Consider the following 23,843-nt stretch of genomic DNA (forward strand, 5'->3'; position numbering starts at 1 on the left):
CTCTCGGGGACGGCACCGCTCCCCAACCCGCCCGGGGAGCAAGGGACCAGGACGTCGCTATCGCCCGGGAGCTGCGGGCAGCAGGACCCCGCGACCGGGCCCTGGGCTGTTTGGGCCGCCCGCGTCCAGCCCCGGAGGATGGCGGAAGAAGGAGGGTCGAAAGCGGTTCACTTCCGCCTGTCTGCAGGAACCACAAGCCCTCACAATATATTAGAATAATAATTATAGAAAGGTCCCCCCCTCAGCCCCGATTTTGTCCCCCTGGAAGGAGGGGGTAGAGAGCAGAGAAGCGAGGCTGCCGGCGGGCGGATCGATGTGGAGCCGTTGAGGCACCGCGGGCGGCCCCAGCTCCCCGCCGGCACCGCGGCCGTGGTCGGCACGACAAGCGTAGCCTCCCCGCGGAGAGGCCAGGGAGAAGGTCTGTGCTTTGCCTTTGTACCTCGCGCGCCCGGCAACAGGCTGTACCCTGGGCGGGCTCCTGGCAGCCCGCGGCCCTCCTGCAGCTAGCCGGGCGTCAAAGCCCAGCCAGGAGTTCGTGCGGGGCTGCAGCTTGCTGAGGGCTGGGGAGAGCCGCGAGCACTTTGTCAGCACCCGGCTCTCTTCGATAATTCCCAATCCTGTACCTTTTAACCACCCCGTCCCCTGTCCTCGGGCTGGGGGTCTGGTTATTTGAGGCTTCAGGGAGAACTGGCTCTATGGAAAAGACTCTGTCATGTGCCTGGCGGCGCCGGTTGGCCCTGGTTGCCGCGAGACCGGGATGCCGCGCTGCCGGCTGTCCTGCAAGACAAGAAGCCTCGCGGGGGGCAGGAAGGGAGAGGAGGCCAAGGCTCTTCAGGCTCCAGGTGAGCCACAAGCGAGCCAAGTTGCTTGCCCGCTGGACCGAGTTGAGTGCTATTGAGGTACCTTCCCATGCCAAATGCACCTTCAGTGACTTGCCATTCAATTATCTTAAGATCGTTGCTTTTCACATATTAAACCATTCTCTACTTTTAACATGCTATTTTTAATCTCGAGGCTTAGCGGGATAAGTGTCTTTACACGAGTCACTTCCAGACTCACAGGAAGACAGTAATTGGAATGGGCCGTCTTTGAAGTCAGTCAGCCTAAAACACCTCATTTTGCCAGTGACATAATCCATCTGCCTGTCTAGCCATTCCCAGTTTGGATCTGATGGCCTAGTTTAAGGGATCACCATCAACTGGCTGAGCAGTTTAAGATACTGGTAATGGTCAATACAATATTAGAAGTGGAGATGAGCACTGTGGACTTCTACTGAAACAAGACAAGGTTAAATTAGCCATCCTCCCTTTGGGCTGGGTACAGAACCCCCTTCTGTCCTGTTACTGTCACTTCAGTGAGCATTCAGGTTTTCTTTCTTGGCAGAGTCTGGGCATACTCTGTCCAACAGAGATAGTGAGCTCCGAGATCCTGTAAAAACTTTGCTGCAGCAAAGTCTCTAATGCTGACAGAAGTCCCAGGAGGTATGACTTACTGGCCACTGGAACACTCCTTCTCCATTATTTTTAAAAAAAGTAACTGCTCTAGTAAACTATTGCACCCCTATATGTAAACAGTTTTCTTCACAAAGGTCAAACCTGTGGTCTGTAAGTCTTCAAGTCATTCTCACTGGAGTGACAATTCTCAGGATCATGCAAAGATTTAGGTTAGGATAAGTATATGTTAAATGAGAGAATAAATGTATTGACTGCTATGATCTCTAGTATTCTTTTAAAAGGTAGAGAGGCTGACAAGCTGAATCGATAGGGCTATTCCAATAGCTCTGATGATGAAGGTGACTTCTTAACTAGGGATCATAAATATGTTGATTCTGTTTATATTTATGTTCATTCTTTTTAAATTTGAGTTTGATGTCTAAGAGAGCTGAACACTTTGAATTCCAGAGTGCTTTGATGCTTCAAACCTGTACACTGGTAGCTGAGCATTGTACTTCAGAAATCCTGCCAGAAGCCTGCAAAATTTAATATTACTTTAATGTATAGCAATGTATAAGGGAAGTGGTTTGCTTAACACTAGTGAAAGACTGGGGAAGAAAAACCCTGCCCTCTCTTTGCTCTGTGCCTTCAACTTCCAACTCCGTTCCTCTTGCCCGTTTTTGTTCAGCCAGAAGTGTGACAGCTAGAATTGTTTAGGAGCTAGTTGCCCTCCTTTCTGAAGCTTACAGGAACTGCGGTCACAAGAGGGAAGAGGAAAGACAGGATGTGATTATTCAGTCTAAAGAGACATCCAGAAATTAAGGTATTGCACTGAAAGAATGAGAAGCAGTGAGCGAAAGCAGTCTGTGAGAGCTGTTGTATGAAAAAAAATTAAAAACTGGTCCATCTGTAATTTTGCTCATTTCCTTACATGAAATCTGAAGGTGTGTTGAAAACAGTTTAAAGTTCATGTTGTGAAGCATGTGAATAAAGCTCCTAACTTACATGAGAAAGTGGAGTGACTTCTCAGTGGTCCTGCAGTCACAGCCTCAAGTAGCATCCAGCTGGGATACAAGTGTCTCGTGGTGTGGTTAGCTGTGAAGACTGTTAATAACAGTCTGTAGAACACAGTTATTCTTCTGCTTGTGAATAGGCAGAGGAAGGGAAATAATTTTCTTTGATTCTGCTTCCCTTTGAATAATTTGTTCTGAATTCTCTTCCTCTTTTGATGTGACTTGAATTTGTGGTGGGGACAGGATGCAACTCTGGCTTCTTGGTCAGCTGGAGAGGAAAGCGCTACCTGATTAGGCAGTAATGTAGATCTGCTGCTGTAACATGGTTGACTGCAATAGCATGGTTAACTCTAATTCAGCTTTGTATCTTCCCTGAAAACTGAGTCTTGTAAAGGTAGTCATCACTTCAAAGTTAGTTACACTTACTGTGAGCTTGGGATTTATACCACAAAAACATTTTTCTTAGCACAGACACAAATGGGTAGAAGTAGTAAAATAGTAGCTTTGGATTATACTGTTCAATGCAAAGATGTCAAAATAAGTGAGAGGTGCTTTATCTGTGAACGAAGTACAGTTCTGAAAGGTAGAAGTATGGTATAGTGGTGAACAGTATGGTACAGGTAGAGGCATCCCTCTGCCATAGGCAGCAGTGATACAGAGCATGAATCTTTCTGCATCTGTTGCCTGATGTAGGTGTTTAAATTGCTGAGATTTCATCTTGATCTTAAAAACTAGGGTAACATGTTCTCCAAAACCCTTACCAGTACTTGTAATGTTATATGAATGCTGTTGTGTGGATTTCTCTTTAAAACCAGGTTTACTCTCCAGAAGCCAGGGAAATCTGGATATTTATCTGCATTAGCAGAATGGTATTAAATGCAAAATCCCTAGCTGCCATAAATATTTATTCTTATCTTAGCTGGCTTCAAACTGCTTCTCTGACCGATTGCTGTCCCTGAAGGTTATTTTCACAGAGATTTCGTAGTGGATGCTCACACACTGATACACTTCCTGATTTCATGTTCCTTGATATTTCTAAATAGATTGTCACTAGCTGACAAATAACTACATACAAACAGTCAGTGAAGAAAGTATGGGCCCAAAAATACCTTTGGGCATCAATACATATCACTTTAAATCATCAGATTGTAACTATTTCAGTATATCTAAATACTCTCAGTCACTCACAGTGCTCTCTTGAGTGCCTTGAAATGATCCTCCTAGTTGAAGCCTTAACCTTTCAGATAGAATAAGATACATTTTGAGATCCTGTAGCAGGGTATGTATAGAATCTCCCAGGACACACTGAGTCCATGGTGGATGAAATGTTCATTGAGTGCACTGGAGATTTCTGAATATAGAGTTCTCCAGTGTGGGTGCTGGCCCTTGTGGGTATTTTGTGGGTAGTGCTATTATTCCTTTTAGCTGAGTATGGACAGCCTGTCTCCATTCTTGATCGGTGCAGAGGGTCAGTTTAAGTATTATAGAACTATATTAATATTTACTAAGGGCCTATAGTCTGGTTCCAAATTTATCCAAGAAAAATCACAGAATAATTTAGGATGGATGTGACTTGTGGGGTTGATACAGTCCAGCCTGCTGCTGAAAGCAGGACCAATTTTTAGCAGGTTCCTCAGGGCTTGGTTCAGGTTAAATTAGCAATATCTCTAGACAAAGAGATCCTACAACCTCTCTGATGTAATTTCAGTGTTTGACCATCATAAAAAAAACCCAAAAACTAATCAGAATTCCCTGTGTTTCACTTTGTGTCTGTTACCTTTCACTGTACACCTCTTGGAAGAGTCTGGTTTCATCTTCTATACCTTCTTGGTAGGTAAAAGTATATATATAAATAGGTTGATATATAGAGAGAGTGAGGATAGAAGAAATGTTGAAAAGGGCCTTTTCATAACTGCTTTTCATTACAGGCAGCTTTCCTAAGGCTAAGATCTACCATGTGGTTTATTCTGATGTGAAGTTCAGATTGTCACAGCTGTAGCCTTACAATGAACCTGTCTCCTAAATCCTACCTTTGAATGCAGCATTATGTAACAAACTGTGGACCATGTTACTGGACTGGATGAAGTGCTGAATTAATGTGTCCCCTTTTCTACCTGTGGGGTTTTTCAGGAGCTTCTTGCAGTTTCAGTAATGAAACCCATTTGTTGGCATGTTTTCCCCCTAAGGGATTAATTTGATTTTGGGGTGGATCCATTCTGTCATATTTGTATGGTGCAAGACATTTCCTTCTCTGACACCAAGTGTGCCCCAAGCAAAGTCACTGACCAGTGTCAGCAGTTTCCCAAATTTTAAACCTTGGGTACCATGAAGTGGCAGCATTTTCTGCAAGGCAGCTTGTGACCATGAACATCAAACAGTGTGGAAGTTACACATTTCTGTGGGAAAGGGAAAGGGAATCGTCTGCGCTGGCCTTAAATGTCATTAGGCCTCATTAACAAGGGCTTTGAAACAGCATGAAACTGTGTTGGGAGAGGTTAGGGCTGGATATTAGGAAGAGGTTCTTCACTAGGGGTTTGCACACTGGAACAGGCTTCTCAGTGAACTGGTCACAGCACCAGCCTGACAGAGCTCAAGAAGCACTGGGACAATGTCCTCAGATACCTAGTGGGATTACTGGGGTTGTCCTGGACAGGGCCAGTTGGGCTTGATGATCATTGAGGGTTCCTTTCAACTCAGGATATTCTGAGGTTCTGTGATTCTATGAAAATGTGTCAGCCAAAGCAAAATGGAAATAAAACTGTGTAGGAGATAAAAACACCTTTGTAGGTGAAATAATGGATAATGCCCTTTCCTAAATACCATTTATGAGTTCTGAAGTTGAGAAATTTGTATTTAACTTTTTCCATCCCTCCCAAGTCCTGACCACTGTTCCTTTCTCTTATGTTGTTGTTAGGTAGTATAGAGTTTGTTAATAATTTTTTTCCAATAGGCTCAAGCAGGTTAATGCACTTAATGTACGTTGTATACATGATGGTATATTAAAAAGTCAGTGAAACACTTGATAGAATTTTCAGTAACAATTTCTGTTACTGGCTGGTTTATGCAGAGGTTAGCAGAGAGCAATAATCAAACAACGTCTCTTACATAGTAAGACAGAGGATTGGCTGGAAAAACTGACTTGCTGTCTGGTGGTTGGTGTGAATATTTTATTTTTGTGATAGCATAAGGACTGCAATATTAGAGTAGTTCTGAAGGCCACCTCTCTGCTGTTCTAGCCTGATATGACATGTCCTGTGTTGCTCAGGTGACAGTATAAAGACCACACAATAGGAACTTTCTGGTCAGTTATTTTCCCTACATTGTACCTCATTTTCTTGCCTTCATAGATCAGCACACAGATTAGTATGTTTTTCAAAAGTTTATCCATATCAATTTAAGGGTGCTTTCCACCAGCAGGGATAGTAAATTCTACAATAGGCTACCTAGGGAGGATGGAGCATCTTCACTGCTGAAGATTTTGGGGAGTAGGAAAGCAAGCATTGCTAAGGACAAAAGTATTGAACTGGGGGATTCAGGTCTGCACCATCAGTTAAACATTGCTGAGAGCCTTTATTTCACACACAGGTGGCCACACCTCAATGTCTGCAGGACAGGCTCTCTTCCCTGCCCACCTCCCAACTCTTGCCATCAAAAACATCCCTTTCATCCCATCTATGGGTAAACATACATCACAGGGCAGATGGTCAGGGCAGAGCCTGTGACACTGCAGCTTTTCTGCCACATTAACTAATTCACAATTTGTAGGGTGTGGAGCTAAGCAATGCATGGGAGACATTACCATTTCCCCCTTTCAGGAAGCTGGGATAATTACACAAATACATAAAAATACGGGGTAGAGCAGTGGGAAAAGATATGTGTAGAAATACCACTCTTCATAATTCTCTTGAACTCAGTAAGAGTTTATGCCCTGATCTTCAGTTTTGCTCTACACCTAACCTTTAATATATCTAATCAATCTTGCCATTGCTTAATGGGAAGGCCTCATCTAAGTTTGATAAGCCATTTTACAGAAAACACTTTATTGCTGAGTAACAATGAATCACAGGCTTCAGATTAAATTAAAAAATAGGAAGAGCCTAAAACCAAACAAGGCAGTAAGATTGCTTACCTCTGGAAGAAGCCCTGGAAAGGCTGCTTTGCTTATTGAAGGAGCCTTCTCTACTTATCCATACAAGCTCCCACAGATCAGTAGTACTCTTTGGAGTACACCATGGCAGGACAAACTTTTTTGAGAAAGAGGTGGTAAGGAAGATCCTCATTTAGTGCTGAGGTCACAGGACTATTATCAGCTGCTTTGGATTCTTTCCCCAATTCTCCTCTTGCCCTGCTGTGAGAGACTGGATTTTTCACTTATCCTACCTGCACTTTGCATCTTCCAGATAGAAAACTTTTTATTTCTCTCTTTGAGATCTCTATAAAATGGATGCTATGTATCATCCCCAGTCTTTACAGTCAGCTAGAGGCAAATCGTATAAAAGCTCCATAAGTGCAGAACATTTTGGCCTGACAGGTCTTCAATGACCATTTCACTGGGACTCCTTAATAGCTGCAAGAACTGAAATAGAATATCCTCCTCTTGCGTATTCAGAAAGGCACTCAGACAGGTGTCTGCCTAGGCCATTGTCCAGCACAGAGTGCACTGGGAGAGCACATACCCACATGAGGTTTCATCAGAGAGTGGGACTTCATTTCTGCCATACCACCTGCAGATCATGGCTGCCACGTGACAAATGGGGCAGGATCCTTTTACTTGTTTTGTGGGGCTTTCTCACAGGATCAAAGAAACTGTCCATTTTCATTTTCAATTTAGTGCTTATATTATTAATTAATGAAGAGGGGAGATAAAGAGGTCTGTTGGTTTTGCCCCTCTTTAATGTTTATCAGAGGAAAAAATGTACCATGAATGTCACAGTATTGTCACAGTACAGCTGATCTGCACTGGACAAGGTAAATTTGGCCATAACACAAATCCAATTCGGCTAGCCTAGTTCATGCCAGAACAAGTCCCTGGATAAGTTACACGGGACCCTCAGCCAACCCCATTCGAGCTTAGTTGCAAACACACCACTGGCCAGAGATCTGGGCGGAGATTGATCCCAGACAATGACCTCTCTCAGCCTGGTGTTTTGAATTGACTATACAAGTAAGTTCCAAACAATAATAAGGGCTGTTTTTTCTGATGATCAAGAGGACTTGAGTCACGGCTTCTATCTCCAACCCACGACCCGCACATAATACGTGGTGACCCCGTGTGAGAACACAGCCATTCCCTTAAGCAGAGCGGAGGGGAGACACAGGGCAGAGCGTGCAGAGCTTGTCCAAAATAGCGAAAAGGTGGAAAAAAGAGCTGAGGAGAGCTTGACCTACAGAGAAAAGCTGGAAATAATTCAAAAGGCGTGCAGAAAAAGCCATCTAAAATTTACGGCGAGGAGAGCTGTTTGTGGTAAAAAAACCGCTCAAATATGTATTTTTTTTTATTTATTTACCCTTAAAAATAGAAGAAAACAATCACCAGAGCCATGGGGGGATGGATGTCTGTTCTGCATCATCCAGTTTTGAAGGTGTGGTCACTTCTTTTACAAGAAAGGGAGGTAGAAAATGATAAAGAGGCATTGTTAGCTTTAATAACGTGGGCTTAGAACCATGGATCGGACAGTTGAAGTCTGCCCTTGATATAAATATATGGGGACGAACCGCTCGATTTATATAATTCGAGCAGCTTCCAGAGGCGATGAAAGCGCGATAAAAGTTATAAAGCCCTGGAAACTTATTTTCCACTCAATGAGACTGTCAAATACTGGGATACAGGGCGAGAACTGGGCACCGGAGACAATAGAAGGAGGACTGGGCGCCCTTCCAAGCCTGTGGAGGAGGTGGCGGGATGAAATGGCTGCCGCGCGCAGCTGTGCAACCTATATTCATACGCCTCTCACCCTGGGACTGCTTCTTAGCAAGACGTTTCCTGCAACCTCACCATGTCACGGTGCACAGGCAGCTGGCGTTGTCCCAGCAGGCAGACAAACCGCGGCAGGTGGTAACGAGCCAAATTGCACAATCCTGCCACACAATCTGCCAAGCGGCAGAGCAGGGGGAGTGGCCGAGCCTAGAGCTGCGATGACACTGCCACAGCCATGGGAACCACGACAAGCGGCGAAGGCACGGCCTCACCGAGGAGATGCAGTGCAGTGCCAGAACATCCAGCAGCTGCCCCGACCTGTTGTGCTGTGCAGAGCTGCCGTCCCGCGTCAGAGAACGCTGCCACTGTGGCGGGTCAGCCCGTAACCATGACGCAGCTCCACGCGTCTCCTGAAACTTCCTCCCTGCCACCAGAGCTGACCACAACCCTCATCACCATGGAAACAACCAGACCGCCCCTGCCCAGAGCTGATTGGCTCAGCCCAGAAGCCACACCCACAGTCCCACCTCTGCTGGCCATGCTTGCAGGCTGCTGCAGAGTGGGGGTGGGGCCTGAGATGACATCATTACAAGCGACTGGATGTTGTCCCTAGGTCATACCCAGAAGTACACCAGAAGCAGGAACCAACAACATCCTGGTGCTGGACTCCAGTCCCAGCCTCGCACTCACCGCTGCTGCAGCCAAGGCTCCAGCAGCCCCAAGGAACCGTATCGCTGATGGAAACACGAGATCCCCATGGAGGGAACCAAAGTCTTTACCCTACCACCAGCCCCGGAGAACAAGTCCCTGCAACCCAGCTGAAACCAGCTCCAGCTCCATCACCACTGCTATTGAACACTAACCGAGCACATGTTAACTTCAGATTACGAGCCCTAATGAAAGCTGCAAACGTGTACTCCAGTCCACAGATACTCAAGCTTGAAACAAAAACTTTTATATATATGCTCAAGAGCTTCTAATCTGTGTTACAGTGTTTATTATCATTGTTAATTTGTATCCTACAAGAATTATTAGACCACAGTGGTCTCTCAAAAAGGAGAAATTTGGTACCATCAACTGGGTCAGACCTTACTTAGGATTGACCAACTCAGAATTAGCAATTTATTTGACCTCCTAAAAGGTGATCCAGAGTTAAATTCCCCCAGAAATTTAACCCCAGAGGCAAAAGCTGCTCTCAAAACAGTAGAGCAAGCTATCATAAACAGACAAATCCACCAGATATTCCCAGAGGTGTGTATCACTGTATTTGTTCTCATTATAATTCTTCACCCTACTGGTACTACTGGGCAGGGGAATACTAAGTGGTCCAATCCTTTGCACATTCTCAAGTGGATGTTTTTACCTCATAACCAAAAAGACAGCACCCACAGTATGTGAGCTAGTTGCACAATTAATTATCAAACATTGTCATAGGTGTTTACAATTGAATGCTAGGGATCCTTCAAAAATTATACCTGTGACACAAGAACGCTTCAAATGGTGTTTTGCTAACTGCACATCTTTGCAAAGTGCCCTGCAAAATTTCACAGCACAAATCACTTATAATTTACCAAGCCATAGATTGCTGAAGTTAAGTGGGGAAACTGCATTGTCTCTTAAACCTCTGAATAATCAAACACCTTTAAAGGGTGTTACAGTGTTTACTCATGGTTCTGAGAAAACAAGAAAAACCATTGTAACATGGAAAGAAGAAGGTGAATGGCAAACATTGGAAAGTTATTATAATGGATCACCCAGTAAGTGCAGCTGCATGCTATGGCTGTGGCTTTCCAACATTTTCCCCACATTCCTCTAAATACAGTAACTGATTCTGCATACATAGCTGACATCACAGAGACCAGACCAAATACTGTTAAAGGAAATTGACAATGCACAATTATTTAATTTGCTGAATTATGCCATAGCGTCCAAGCCAGAACCTACCCTTATTATATCTTACACATCAGGAGTCACACAAATCTACCAGGTTTCATCACAGAGGGCAATGCTAGAGCACAAATGCTAGCGAGCCCTGCCTGGACCACAGCCAGAAATGGTGGCACAAGCAAAGGCATCACATAATTTCTTCTACCAAGGTGTTCGGGCCTTACAATGGCAATTCCATCTGACAAACACAGAGGCTCGTAATATTGTTAGCACCTGTGCTGACTGCCAAGGCCATGCTGCACCACTACAGATGGAAGCAAACCCCCATGGACTGCGTGGTTTACAAATCTGGCAAACCGATGTCACACACATCCCTGAATTTGGATGTCTAAATTATGTGCTTTTATCCATTGAAACGTTTTCATCAGCAATATGGGCTACAGTGTGCACAGGAGAAAAGGGTCAGGAAGCCATTGCACATTGGCGATCGGCTTTTGTGGTTTTGAGCATCCCTCACACCATTAAAACAGACAATGGCCCAGCATACATTTAACAGAAAGCAAGACATTTCCTACAGCTCTGAGGTGTAGCACACCACATTGGTATTCCCAAAATAGCAACAGAACAAGCCATCGTGGAAAGAGCACATGGCACTTTGAAACATACTATTGAAAAACAAAAGGGAGGAATGTCTGGTGAGACCCCACAGAGCAGAGTAGCTAAAGCTGTTTATACACTGAATCATTTAACAATATCAGAAAAGTCCCAGGACCCAGTCATTTTAAATCACTTTCTATCACTACAGTCATGGTAGCCCAAGGTAATGGTAAAAGCCCTTCTCACCAATAAGTGGGGAGGCCTGTGGAACCTCATTACCTGGGGACAGGGGTATGCCTGTGCTTTCACAGACACTGGAACACATTGGGTACCTGCTAGATGTGTCCATCCTACCTTACATCCTGCCCAGGACCACAACCAGCATCCTCCTGATGACCTCTCAACATACGTAGTAGGGGCAGTGTGAAGAAGAGTGACCAGAACAACTTATACACCTAACTCGTGAAAATCTGGGACTCTTGAAATTACAGTTAATTTAAACATTCTATTTGTTTACAAATTGTTTTTCCTGTTAAATTGGTTTTTCTCATAGTTCTAAAGGTTGGATGTTGTTTATTGAGTAAAGTTATAATTTCTGTTCTAAATAGTTTCTGGTTTTTAGTGTTAAGTTGTAACTTGTAACTATAAGTAGTTAACCTGTGGCATGTTAGCCTGAAGGATTGTGATCTCGCCTGGCAGCTCCTGGAAGCGAGTGCTACAAACGCCATTGGTACATGAGACACATTGCTGGCTGAGGGGAGCTAGGTTTGTCAAATTGAGTGGGAAACCTCATTCAAATTAGACCCATACCCATGTCTTCTGTCACCCTGTCTGCAAAGGACCTTTGCAGGTAGGATAACAGAGAACACTTTGTATTTTTTAATAAAAAGGAAAAGAGGAATTGTCACAGTATTGTACAGCTGATCTGTACTGAACAAGGTAAGTCTGGCCATAACACAAATCCAATTCGGCTAGCCTAGCTCATGCCAGAACAAGTCCCTGGATAAGTTACACGGGACCCTCAGCCAACCCCATTCGAGCTTAGTTGCAAACACACCACTGGCCAGAGATCTGGGCGGAGATTGATCCCAGACAATGACCTCTCTCAGCCTGGTGTTTTGAATTGACTATACAAGTAAGTTCCAAACAATAATAAGGGCTGTTTTTTCTGATGATCAAGAGGACTTGAGTCACGGCTTCTATCTCCAACCCACGACCCGCACGTAACACTGAAGACCTGTTTATTTTAAAATTTTTCCTCTGCTAACAGCCTAATGATGTTTACCACTGATATCCCCAGCAGTGGCTGGCGTGTCTTTGGCTCTGAACCTGGACAGGAAGAATAAGGGAATAATAAGTGGAAGGATTGTTTTTAGGGGATTCTTAATAGTTTTTTTCCTTCATTATCTGCTTCAGGCTTGTGTCCATGAGAAAACTCTAGGTAACCACAGAACTGAGAAAATTCTAGTATCTTGGGAACTGAGGAGTGAAAGATGAGAAACATGATGGAGAGAAGATTTGCTGGCAAAAAAACTGTTAATGTTTTTACAGAACATCCAGCACTTGCTTGCAGTGCTTTGGCTGCAGTGTGTGTTTTTTCTGTAGACCACCCCAACAGAATTTGAGAATAAATTAGGTATTAGAGAATGTTTTAAAATAATACTTTTACAGTCACATCCCTACTCTGTCTATAAATATCCATCATGAAAGCCAAGTAAAATCTTTCTGTAGTGTTTTACTGTAATGTTTGTGTTTGTCTCAAGAATTACTGGTATTTATTCAAGTAAGATGATGACTTATTTTCAGTTGGCAATTAATACATTTACTTTAGGGAATAAAAACTGTGATACATGAGAAACAAGAACAGCAACGTCTACAAAAGGCTTTTGTCTTTTCCTTGTGCCAGTCTGTGTTGAATGTAAATCTGTAATTCTCAGCTGTCTTACCATTAACCATGCCTGGAATCTGGGATGTGCCTGTGGTGTGGAGTGACTTGCCTTTGCTAGCTCCTCGTTGGGCTCTCTTCAGAGAACAGCTTGGGAAGCTGAAGCGCAGTGGTACGGGCCCAGGCAAACCACAGCCATCACTGCCCCAAAAGCTGTCTCCAACTTCCAAGGATTCCATGGGGAACATGCAGACAGCAGGTGGACACTCACATGCACTCCAGATAGGAATAACAGGCCATCAGGGAAAGAGCAGGAAGGGTCTTCGTGCAGTGTTCCAGCAAAGGTTTTTATAGTGGGAGGGTCTAGGGACGAAGACCCAGGATAACAGCAGGAACAGGTTTAAATAGGGGGTACAGGGGGCGGAACATGGGATGGAGGGCCAATGGTGTAAGGGCTTAGGGAGTGGTTACAAAGGGGAAAGCAGCAACAGCCAATGGGGATGTGGGGGCGGAGAGACAGGGATGTTGGGTAGAGAAGTGGGAATGGGAAACCAAGAACATTCTGGAACTGGGGAAGGATCTAAAGGGTGACATAACTTGTATGATTTACATAACAAACAAGGAATTTTGAGGGAGAAGCCTTCTGAGTCTCTCACTTCACCAAGCAGAGAGGTAACCCAAGAGCCTAAGGTGCTGATTTCCAGGGTAACTGTTTAGGTATCTCCCTGACAGGTTCCAGGGCCTCCACACTGAAGGCTTGCTGAGCCTGCCTAGATCCCTTTTAGGGAATCCATGGCATTGTTACCACTGGAGCTTTGCACTTTTCACTTGGAATTGGACACCCTGCAGGTTTTTAATACCAGTCTTTGCTTCAAAAGTTCCCATCATGGGGATTTCAAGAGGGATCCAAGCAGGTGAAGCAATGATTGCAATCTAGAGTAAGTGCAGTGCTAAGGAAGAGGTATGTGGGCACACAGTATGTGTGTGGATTGTTTTAACTCATCCTTAATCCTTTAGTTTGGGAGTAGAAGCAACACCCTCTTTTTTTTTCTTTTCTTCCTGTTTCTTGGATGGAGAAAAAAAAATTATCTTTCCCCTTCTGTATCTTTCTTTCAGAGAGCTTGTGAGGTAGTAAGGGGTCTCTCAATTAATGTTCTTTCTGTTTTTTGAAAATGGGGTCCTTCCTCAAGGTTTTCCAGATTTGATTTGACAGAGGCATATGATGAGTAGACTTGAAGCATTCACTTGATGGTTAATAAACAGCCAGGAAACAAACTCAGCTGAGAATTCCTGTCCAAGTAACACAAAATATGAGGACTACAGAGTCATATTTTCAGAAACCAGAAGTTAATTATTAATTTATTATTTCAGAAATCTGAGTTAACTCAGCCAAGAAGACAGACATGTAAACACAAAGGCTTTGTTCATTATTGATGTTAAGATATCAAACATGCATTCTGTGAGACTTTAAATAAAGTGAAGCTTACCTGTGTTGTCTAGAAGGGACGAAATATCTCATGAAAGTTTGCATATGATACCCTGAGTCTCACTGTGAACTTCTCTTTGGAGAGTCCAGTCCTCAGCTTCTTTTTACTTAACTCTGAGGCTTAAAAATTAGGAATAGGGTGAAGTTTTACCTCTTCTGAAATCAGGACAGTCTTAATTTTGAATCCAGGTAAACATATGGGCTTCATTCCCTTTTTAAAGAATTTGAGGCACAGTTTCCATTTTTCTATTTGGGATTTGCTTTGATTCTCAATGAGAGCATCAAGTTGGAAATCAATGTATATGCCATTTGTGCTTACAAGAAATTACATCTGTAATTGCACACAAAATTAGAAGCAGTTTTAGGGGAAAAAAGGTCTAATTTTAGAAACTCTTAAGTAATTTGTCCAAAGTGTTTTAACACATGTGAACAAGGACTGTTCATTTCCTTTTTCTGCATGTGCAAAGTTTGCATAAGGTGCTTATGGAGTGCAAGTAGTTACAAAGGAGATAGATTTCTTTATGGCTTGCTTTGTTTGTGAAATACATTTTATATTATGAAGCACCGATTACCTAAATTAAAAATCCCAAACAATGGTGTTGTCTCATTTGGTAGGATGCAAAGACTGTGTGGACAACTGCAAGCTTGCTTAAAGGTAATCTATGTGTGACCCACTCCATACTGTTCCTATGTTAATGTGAGAATGGGTATCCTGGATACCATCTGCTGTCCCTGAGGTTCCAGCCTTGGGCACTCAAAATAGGTTTGCTTTATTAATGCTAGGCCATTCAGAATAGCAGCAGTGTATTTGTAATAGTCTATGAAATTAGAAGTTCCAATTGTAAGCATACAGAGATAACTGTCACATTTAATAATTCACTCAAACGTGGTAGCCACCACTTTTTCCAGCCTCTCAGGCAGGGATGCTGTCGCCCTGAAAACTCAGCTTCTGAGCTTGCTGACATAGTTTTCTAAGGACTTTCCCAGGACAGTAACTGTAAACATAGATATGTGTACATTCTTTCTGTTACACGTCTTCTGATGGGCATTTCTCATGGCCAGTGCAGTGAGAAAGTGTTATCCTGACCATCCAATTCCTGGCCATGGTAAGAAGCCTATAAATCCTGGGAGGAAAAATAAACGCTGCTTTTTCCTTCACCACACCTCGACCTATGTCCGCGTGATCTATTCATCTTCAGCGGTAACATCTGGTGACCCGACGTGTCTTGCACGTGTGTTACAGGGTACTGTCTAGCCTGTGGCTATGGATGGTTTTGGGCTTTCTCTTACGGAGGGCCTGGTTCTGGAGATACGGCATGCGGTGTCTGATCAAAGAGGGATTGATGTTTCGTATGCTGACTTTCAGCAATTGTGTGAGTATGGGAGAATTGAGGGGTTTTTCCCTGTGGTTGAAGCGATTTTTTCGCAGTCAGCTTGGGAGGCTTTAGGCGATTCCCTGATCAAGTCTCTGCTGGTCGGTTATCAGCCTCGGGTGCTCCGGCTGCTTGGGATCTGGCGAAGGTGCGGCTTTCTGAGGTCGGGTCCCGAGGTCGGCTCCCCTGGGATCGCCGGGGCCCCCAGCAGGTTGAACGGGGGTGCCGCGGGATCGGTGGGCGTGACCCTGCCTTGGCCGGCGCCGCGGCGGTGTAAGCCTGGGGCGGCCTTGGAGCCTTGCCAACGGGCTGTCGGGGGCGCTGTGGGCCCGGGGGGTGTAACGCCGCCTCGGCCCGCGCCCCCACGGTGGAAGCCTGGGGCAGGGTCGCCTCTTCCGTGTGCCCTCCCGGCACAGACCGACGGGGGGGTGCTTGAACGGGGGGCAGCACTGCCTCTGGGGGATGCCTCAGGGTCTATCCCGTGTCCCTGCTGCGGCTGGGCCGTGCCTTGCCCCGCGGTGGGGGACGGGCCGGGCCCGGGCCCCACACCGGCAGCCACGCACACTGTTCCCCTGCAGGAGCAGCCGGCACCGCTTCTTGGACCTTTCACCCCTGGAGAAACGTTAGGGGCGGTTCTCAGCGCTGCCCCCCCCACCCCGGATTCTGCGAGTACTGCGGACGCCGGGCCGGGTTCTGCCGACCCCACGCTGCCGGTTTTCCCTCCTGCGAGCCCGGGTTGTTCCACGGTGGCAGAGGAGGACAATGCTGCGGCTTCGCAGGCTGTGCCTGTACTGGCGCCTCGGTCCTTCCCGGCGCTGGAGGCGGGCTGTGCTGAACTGCCTCCAGCCCCCCCCCACCTCGGGTTCGTAGGCATCGCCCGAGCCTGCGGCCCTCCCCCGTCTCCGGCGGCTGTGGCAGACCAAGGTCCTGAGCTGTTTACCGCTGGCTCGGGTGGTGATGCCGCGGGGACAGAGCCAGTGGCCTTGACGGGCCAGGGGTCCCAGGCTGCTGGAGCTTCTTCAGCTGGCCTGTGGACTTTGTCCTCCTGTAAAATGACTGTGCAGCTGAGCGTATCAGGCATTCCATGTGCTTCCGAATGCTTTGGTCCAGTGGGTGAGGGCATAAGTGCTCTTCTTGTGGCATGGTTGAACACCACTGCCCGAGGCACCATTGCTCACCTAGGGGACGTTGATTTGGAATTCCTGGGGTGCATATCTGCCATGGGTTCCACACTCCTGCCTCCTGTTCCTATCCCTGTGGGACCTGGATTTGCTCACTTTGTGCCTTTTGAGTTTTATGTTCGCAGAGCTGAGATCCAGCTGCGAGGAGATGGTGGCTTCGGGTTCCCTGGACCTCCCTGGGTTCACGGACTGCTGTTCTGACAGCCAGGGGTGATCCTGAACGGGTCTGCACCTGGTCCATCCTTGGTGAGATGCTGTCAGATTAGCTTCCGTGGGTTTTGACACTGGCATGGACATCACGATTGTCAAGTTTGCTGATGGACCCGATGCTGACACATTCAACACAAAGAAGAAATTGAGACTGACTCTTTGTTCAGCATTTTCTGTTGTCTTCTCTCACGATAGACTAGTCACCCTCCATGACTGGATGCAAGAACAATTGGATCACAGTGATCTGGAGTTTCAACCAGTCCCTGGGACATTCCTGCTTTCTGTATCAAGAAGAAGTCTGGGAAATGGGGGTTGCTATAATACCTCCAGAAAGTTAATGCTATTATGGAAAGCATGGGAATGATGCAGGCTAGCATGCCTTTACCTGCCATGCTTCCTGCTGATTGGCTAGTCCTCATTGTGGATCTGAAGGATTGTTTTTTACAATTCCTTTGCATCCCGATGACAGACTGAAATTTGCCTTTTGGTGCCAGCTGTCATTAATGCTGAGCCCACGCAGAGATATCAATGGAGATTTTGCTATAAGGCATAAAAAAAAATTTGCCGGCATTTGCCAATGATATGGGGCTCTAGCCCTCTCTGAAGTTTGCAAGCAGTTTCCTGCTGCTCATTTCTACAACCTCCCTGAAATTATTTGAGGGTCAAAAATAATTTTGGGACAAACAGTCCTGCATTTGGAGGTGCAATTATTATATTTTTTTTGCATTCAGTGCAGACACTGCATGAATGATGTCCAAATATTAATGGACTTTTACATGGTTATGTCCCTATATGGGACTGACCACAACAGAACTGTCTCCCTTGTTTGGTCTATTAAAGGGGGACTCTGATTTTAAAGTCACCTCTGACACTGACCCCACTGGCACAGTAGATGCTGGAGGAGGTTCTGTGAGCAGTTTCTGCTCCTCAAGTTTATTACATTAATCTTTCCATTGATGTCGCTGTTTTGTTTTTTTTGGATTTTTTTTGAAGAGTCATGAGGCTGGATCAGCCCAATTGATAGAATTACAGGCTGCTGTCATAGCATTTCATAGATTTTCCCAGGCACCTTTCAATTTGGCCATGGATTCTGCCTCTGTGACCAAATTGAGAGCCATCCACAAGCAGGTGTTGATGTTGGACAACTGTGTCATTTATTTTGGAGTTTTGTTGTTTTTCTGGTTTTTTGTTTGTTTTGGTTTTTTTTTGTAATAACGAAAGGGTGAGCTATCACCCTGAAATTACAGCCTTCTGATTGTATGGAGTATTGTATTTTTCTATTATTTATTTTTTTGATTGTTTATAATGTTGTTAGTTTTTTTGTTAATTTTTCTTTTTTTCATTTCTTTTTGTTAAACCAAAAAGGGTGAGATGTCGCCCTGAAAACTCAGCTTCTGAGCTTGCTAACATAGTTTTCTAAGGACTTTCCCAGGACAGTAACTATAAACATAGATATGTGTACATTCTTTCTGTTACACGTCTTCTGATGGGCATTTCTCATGGCCAGTGCAGTGAGAAAGTGTCATCCTGACCATCCAATCCCTGGCCATGGTAAGAAGCCTATAAATCCTGGGAGGAAAAATAAACGCTGCTTTTTCCTTCACCACACCTTGACCTATGTCCGCGTGATCTATTCATCTTCAGCGGTAACAGGATGCCATCTTTCAAGCTGGAGTTACCTTCAGCAAATCCAACAAAGGCCTCTCTGGCTTTTCTGGGTGATGGGATTTTACTTCCTTGGAAGGTCATTTCATTAGGTACTGGATGGATTTATTGTCTGGCTCTGCATTTTAACTTTTGTAAATGCCCCATAGAGTAACAGAAGAGTATCTTGATATAAATCAAAATTAATAAATAGGACATACAATGTGATTGTTTTTTAGAGGGGCTAAAGGGATGGGTTATCAAATATCCTCAACTAGTCTAATTAAACCAGTTGAGATTTAAAGGACACCATGAATCAGTTTTGCCTAAGCTTATTGTCAGGACAAATGACTACAATCTTAGCTGTAAGTACCTAATAAAGTCTCATCGAATAATGATTCTGTTTGTGCTTATTAGCTATATGGTTCTTCCTTTGGTGTGCGTGGCTAATTAGAAAACAATTATTTTGAGTACTTAATGTTGCTCATTGTCAAGTTCCCCAGGTCAGGAACCAAGTCCGGATAGGTCATCTTGTAGCCAGCAAAGCCATATGCTTCTGCCCTGCCACTTGGGCCCATAGTCTCAAAAGAGGCAGAGCACACAAAGCTCAGAACATGCACATCTCTTGCTTCATCCTTGTCAGGGTGCAAGGCAGTTCCTGAGCTGACATCCAGTCCACAGCCTTCTCTAGGAAATAGAATCATGGCTTCCTTCCATTTGCCAGGTGAGGAAAGTGGGGCATGGGTAATGTTGTGCCCTGTGTCCCCAAGCCTGCACCTGCACTGGGAGCATTTGGGCTCTGCCAGATTCAGCCTAAGACTGCCCACAGTGGGGGTGCAGGGGGAACTGGAGGTGTTTGGAGTGTGGAGAGGCAGGGAGGCCATGGTGAACAATGTGACAGGCTATGGTCTCAACTGATGTCAGGCTTTTTGTGGTATCCCAGTGAAAGAGTGTTTTATGGCAGAATGGGCATGGAACAAGTCCCCCAAGGCTGTTGGGTGATCCAGTGAGAGTGTAATTTTGGGGGCTGACTCTTCTGACTCTCCTGATTGCTCCATTTCAACTTGATCTGTATGCAGAATTTATTTATGATGACATCTGAGCTGAAAAAAATTAACCAATTACCAAATAAGCTATACAGCCAACAGGGAGAACAACTTTGAACAGCTACTTTTGTACTCTTCCTTGCTTCCAGAGCTTTCTGTTGTTTCTTTCAGTTATGGCTGAAGGAGACAAGCACTCTAGGGCCAGGGAAAATGAGAGTTAATTACACAGTGGAACAGGATGGTTGCACAGTGCTGGATCTTTTCCATCCCTGTCTCAGGTGCTTGAGAGTACAGCAGAGGCAGCAGAGTTCTTTAGTACTATCCTTTGCTTATTTTGGGAGCACTGGAAATACAAAGCTGGACCTCTTTCCCTTAAATGAAGATGAGGAGCAGGTTTCTTTTTGGTGTCAGCATTTGTGTAAGTTGTGCCAAAAGTGAAAGTCAGCAGAGATGGATCTCATATTATGTGTATATTTTAGAAAGGAGAGTAACAGTGTGTGTTTGCACTCCATTAAATTTCTGGATGAATCTGTATTTCAGTAGTTTTTGCTGTAAAATCTAGGAGGAAATCCCTGAGACATGCATAGAGGAAAAAATATTTGTATCTCAAGTATCTAAGTTGAACATTGGAATATGGAAGGTTGTCCTAGAAATCATTCTGGGTAATAGAATCACAGAATCTATCTTCCTTACTTTTTGAGTTCTTGTTTAGGACACTGTCTTAGTGGAATGCAGGTGTAAAACAGAGGTGAAGAAAGGGCATTCTTCAGAATAATGAGGATAAAGCTGACAATGAGCCCTTTGACTCTTCTCAGCTGAAGTACTGAACTTGGGCAGAGATCTGAGTGCATAAGACATGCTTAGAGATAGCTTGCTACTCTTCAGTTTCTCAGTGATTGAGGATGATCAAATCCTTGTGAAGTAGAGCCCTTACTGACCAGAGGAGTGTTGCCAGGCTGTTACAGGGGCTGCTGCTCTGCCAGCTGCACATATGGAAGTTGTTCAGCAAATAGGTGCATCTGCTTATGAATGTGGTCCTTTAGAGTCATGCAGAGCTAGTGCAAGCACTGAACCAGGTATGAGAGGTTCAAAGTCCCTCATCTGTCAGGACAATTTCATCTCACATCAGGTACTAGTGACTGAATCTGTCACATCTCAGCTTAGTAAAATAATCACTGGGTTTGCATGTCCTGCTTGGAAAGATCCCCATTTAAATGTGGGTGATGCTTCAGAATGATTTTTCTGCATCAAAATACCAGAATAGGTTTGTTTTCAACTCAGTGTAAAAGGCACTGAATTACTGAAGCTTCAGAAAGTGCCATGAAGCAAAATAGTTATCTTCTTATCTTGTATGTAATACCTTCAGGTCACACAAGCTGGGACTGAAGAGTATCTGCAGGGAGTGTGTAAATGCACAGCAGAGAGGACTTAAATGTTTATCATCTGGGATGCCAATCTTTTAGTGGTTGGCGAAAAAATTCTGCGCTGCTTGTACCTTGCCTATACACTCTGATAATTACAACAGTACATGGTGTGAAATAGTAAACCTTTCAAGTTAAGTTCTGGTGTTCCTACTTGGTTCTTCTCTTGATAGATATGATACTGACAGGGTTGATTGAACACTTTTGAAATATGTTTTTAGTTTCTTCCCTAGAAGTAACATGTGCCACTCCATCGGAAGATCAGTGACAACAACAGCTAGTTTCTGATGAGTGAGGGAAATCAGAAATGACCAGAAACAACTATTGTTAGAAATTAAGAATTGGTGTCTGCACATGTCAGTTCATTGTTGACTGGGTAGGAAAAACAGTCCTGTTAGCACTCTGGTGCTTACATATGGTGTAGGGATATCTGTCAAAATCTATTGAGGTGCCTTGAAAAGTTGTGAAGTAACATCTCTGCAAAGGACGCATAAGCTCTTGGAGAGACTGCAACAGTGTGAGACAACCTTCCAAGCCTTTATCACAGCCTGAAAGTCTCCATCTTCAAAAAGGCCCTATTTATACTTGGACACAAACAACAGCAAGGGAAAGTTTGTGTCCAAAGAAGTTAAAAATAAATTGCAAAGAGAGATATATTCAGAGATGATAGAACTGCAATGAGCAAGTCTTCATTCTTCTATGCAAGACTCTCTAAAGTGACAGCTTTAGTTAGGGAGAGTGTAATTATTTGCGTTTGGAATGCTTGACATAGTTTCTTTCTAGCTGAGTTAACTTACTGCCACAATATATTCCATTTGTTCCCTTGTCAGCAGATACAGGCTGTCTTCTGTTCTCCTAGTAATAGGAAGGACAGTTGGGGATGCCAGAGGACAGGGATGGCTCTCAGAGACACTGAATGCTGACAGTGGCTTAGTTTTGCTTACAATTGTTTTTGTATCTCTGACTTGATCTAAGCTGAACCAAGCTAGATACTTGATTCCTAGGTAGGTATTTTGGTATGCTGAGATATCAATGTTACACAAATATTTTGAAAAATGGTCCTTCTCTCCTTCTCTCTAATCACAGTGACATTTGCCACTGCCTAGTGCAGTGTCCTAGCTGTGACTCAAAGCCTCATGGTTAACCAGGAACTGGCACTAGGAAGTTGGATTGTGTTCTTGCACCCTTTTTCAGACATCACATAGAGCTAGATACAGTGGGTGAGCTTTGGAAGCTACTAATTATAACAGCAGTGGCAGTGCCTTCCTCCTACATGGCAAAACCAGTGCTCCAGTAGAGCACCTGAGCTGAGTGTACCTGGTCATGTTGGATGAGTTGGCTGGAAAATGAGAGCTACACTATGTGATCCCAAATCAACAGCTTATCTTTTCCCAGAATTCTTGTGAATACTCACCTTATACCTGCAGATTAAAACATATTTAAACCTTAAGAAACATCTTCTAATATGATTTATATTCTTGCATTTGTGCACAGTCACAGTTCCTTTCTAAGCAGAAAAGATCATACCAGAATACAGTCAAGGAAGAAAGCCAAATAAAACAGTAACAGCAAAGGAGCTGGCAAGAGCAGGGCTGCTGTTTACCTCCTGATGGTTCTATTCATCCCCTGGTACTGCTGGGACACCTTCCACTCTCAGGTCCATACTGCATGTGCTCATCAAGAGCTCTTCCTCACTCTGTGTGTGTATGAGGCAGTTGATTTGCAAGGTGTCATTTAAAACTGGTAAATCAAAACACTTACTTCCTCAGGAGAAAAAAATGTTTTCTCGTTCTTGTCCTACTTCATATTTCACAGCCGCAGTTTGTCTTGTTTTCTCCTTGCCTAAGGCCCAGCAAGTGCTGCAATGCACAAGGGTTTAAAGTATTACTTAGGTTAGGGCATTGATGCCTTCTTTGAGAAGCAGTTTGTGTTTAGTTTGTTAGGAACTCCTGTTAGAGCGGCATGGGGATTTTGCAGGGAGGAAAGGGAAGCAGTAAGCGTGCATATCTCTTCCCAAACCAGGTTACATAAAGGTAGGCTTCTCAAATTATCTTAAGCAGGATGGATTGTGATGATCTTTGTTCCCGAATTTATTTTTCTTTCAGAGTGGCTGTACCTCCCATTTTCTCCACCTTTGTATGACTCCATCACTGATTGCACTGATAGGTGAATGTCCTTAAGTTTCCCAACACAGGTGAAAATGATGGGGAAATTAATTTCCATTAACTTCAGTAGGACCATGATTAGTCCTTAGCTATACCACCTTGTAGTGGTTTAGATTTGCCAATTTCGTTTCCTGGCTAACGCACTGTCGTGGTTTTAAACCAATAACTAAGAAAATTACTTATTTCTTGCTGTGAGATATGGATTAGAACAAGAGCAAAACAGGCATAAAACTTAAAAGGAAAAAAAAAAAGAAAGTTTATTGACAAACTACAATAAGAACACCAGAATAAACTTCCAGAAAAACCTTTTCATCCCCTGTCTACCCACTATTCCCTTGTTCACATGACAAACGAGACAAAAACTTTGGAACTTTGATGGTTAAAACAGTCCCAATTCTTGCTACAGTCTTTTCACCAGTCTTTATAGAGAAACAGAAGTTTCTTCCTGTTAATTTATGGAGTTTCTCACAAGAAAAACTATTTTTGTTATAGTTTTCCATTGCTCTAATGTTAGCTGCCCAGAGCTGCTGTTATTAGAGCCCACTCCTCCCATTTTCACATCACTCTGAAGTGTGTATGGGCCAT

At 44.2% G+C, this 23,843-nt stretch overlaps 2 protein-coding genes across 2 annotated transcripts in view; one reads left to right on the forward strand and one right to left on the reverse strand.

Annotated features, from left to right (window-relative positions):
* CHRDL1 (chordin like 1) overlaps nt 1–7,275 on the reverse strand; it is a 63,849-nt gene extending 56,574 nt beyond the window's left edge. The window contains exon 1 of the mRNA XM_005530024.3: nt 6,576–7,275. The gene's annotated coding sequence lies outside the window, so the exon portion shown is untranslated. The remainder of the gene's footprint in view (nt 1–6,575) is intronic.
* LOC148183076 (uncharacterized) lies at nt 245–18,864 on the forward strand. The gene is made up of 2 exons (XM_088062691.1): nt 245–418; nt 15,462–18,864. Exon 2 carries the CDS (start codon nt 15,483–15,485, stop codon nt 16,971–16,973), a length of 1,491 nt encoding a protein of 496 aa, XP_087918817.1. The 5' UTR covers nt 245–418; nt 15,462–15,482; the 3' UTR covers nt 16,974–18,864.
* Nucleotides 18,865–23,843: the final 4,979 nt, after the last annotated feature.

This window comes from Pseudopodoces humilis, chromosome 15 (genome assembly GCF_049639895.1).
Source record: "Pseudopodoces humilis isolate 2021_Gansu_Grassland_sample_001 chromosome 15, ASM4963989v1, whole genome shotgun sequence".
In the NCBI taxonomy this organism is placed as follows: domain Eukaryota; kingdom Metazoa; phylum Chordata; class Aves; order Passeriformes; family Paridae; genus Pseudopodoces; species Pseudopodoces humilis.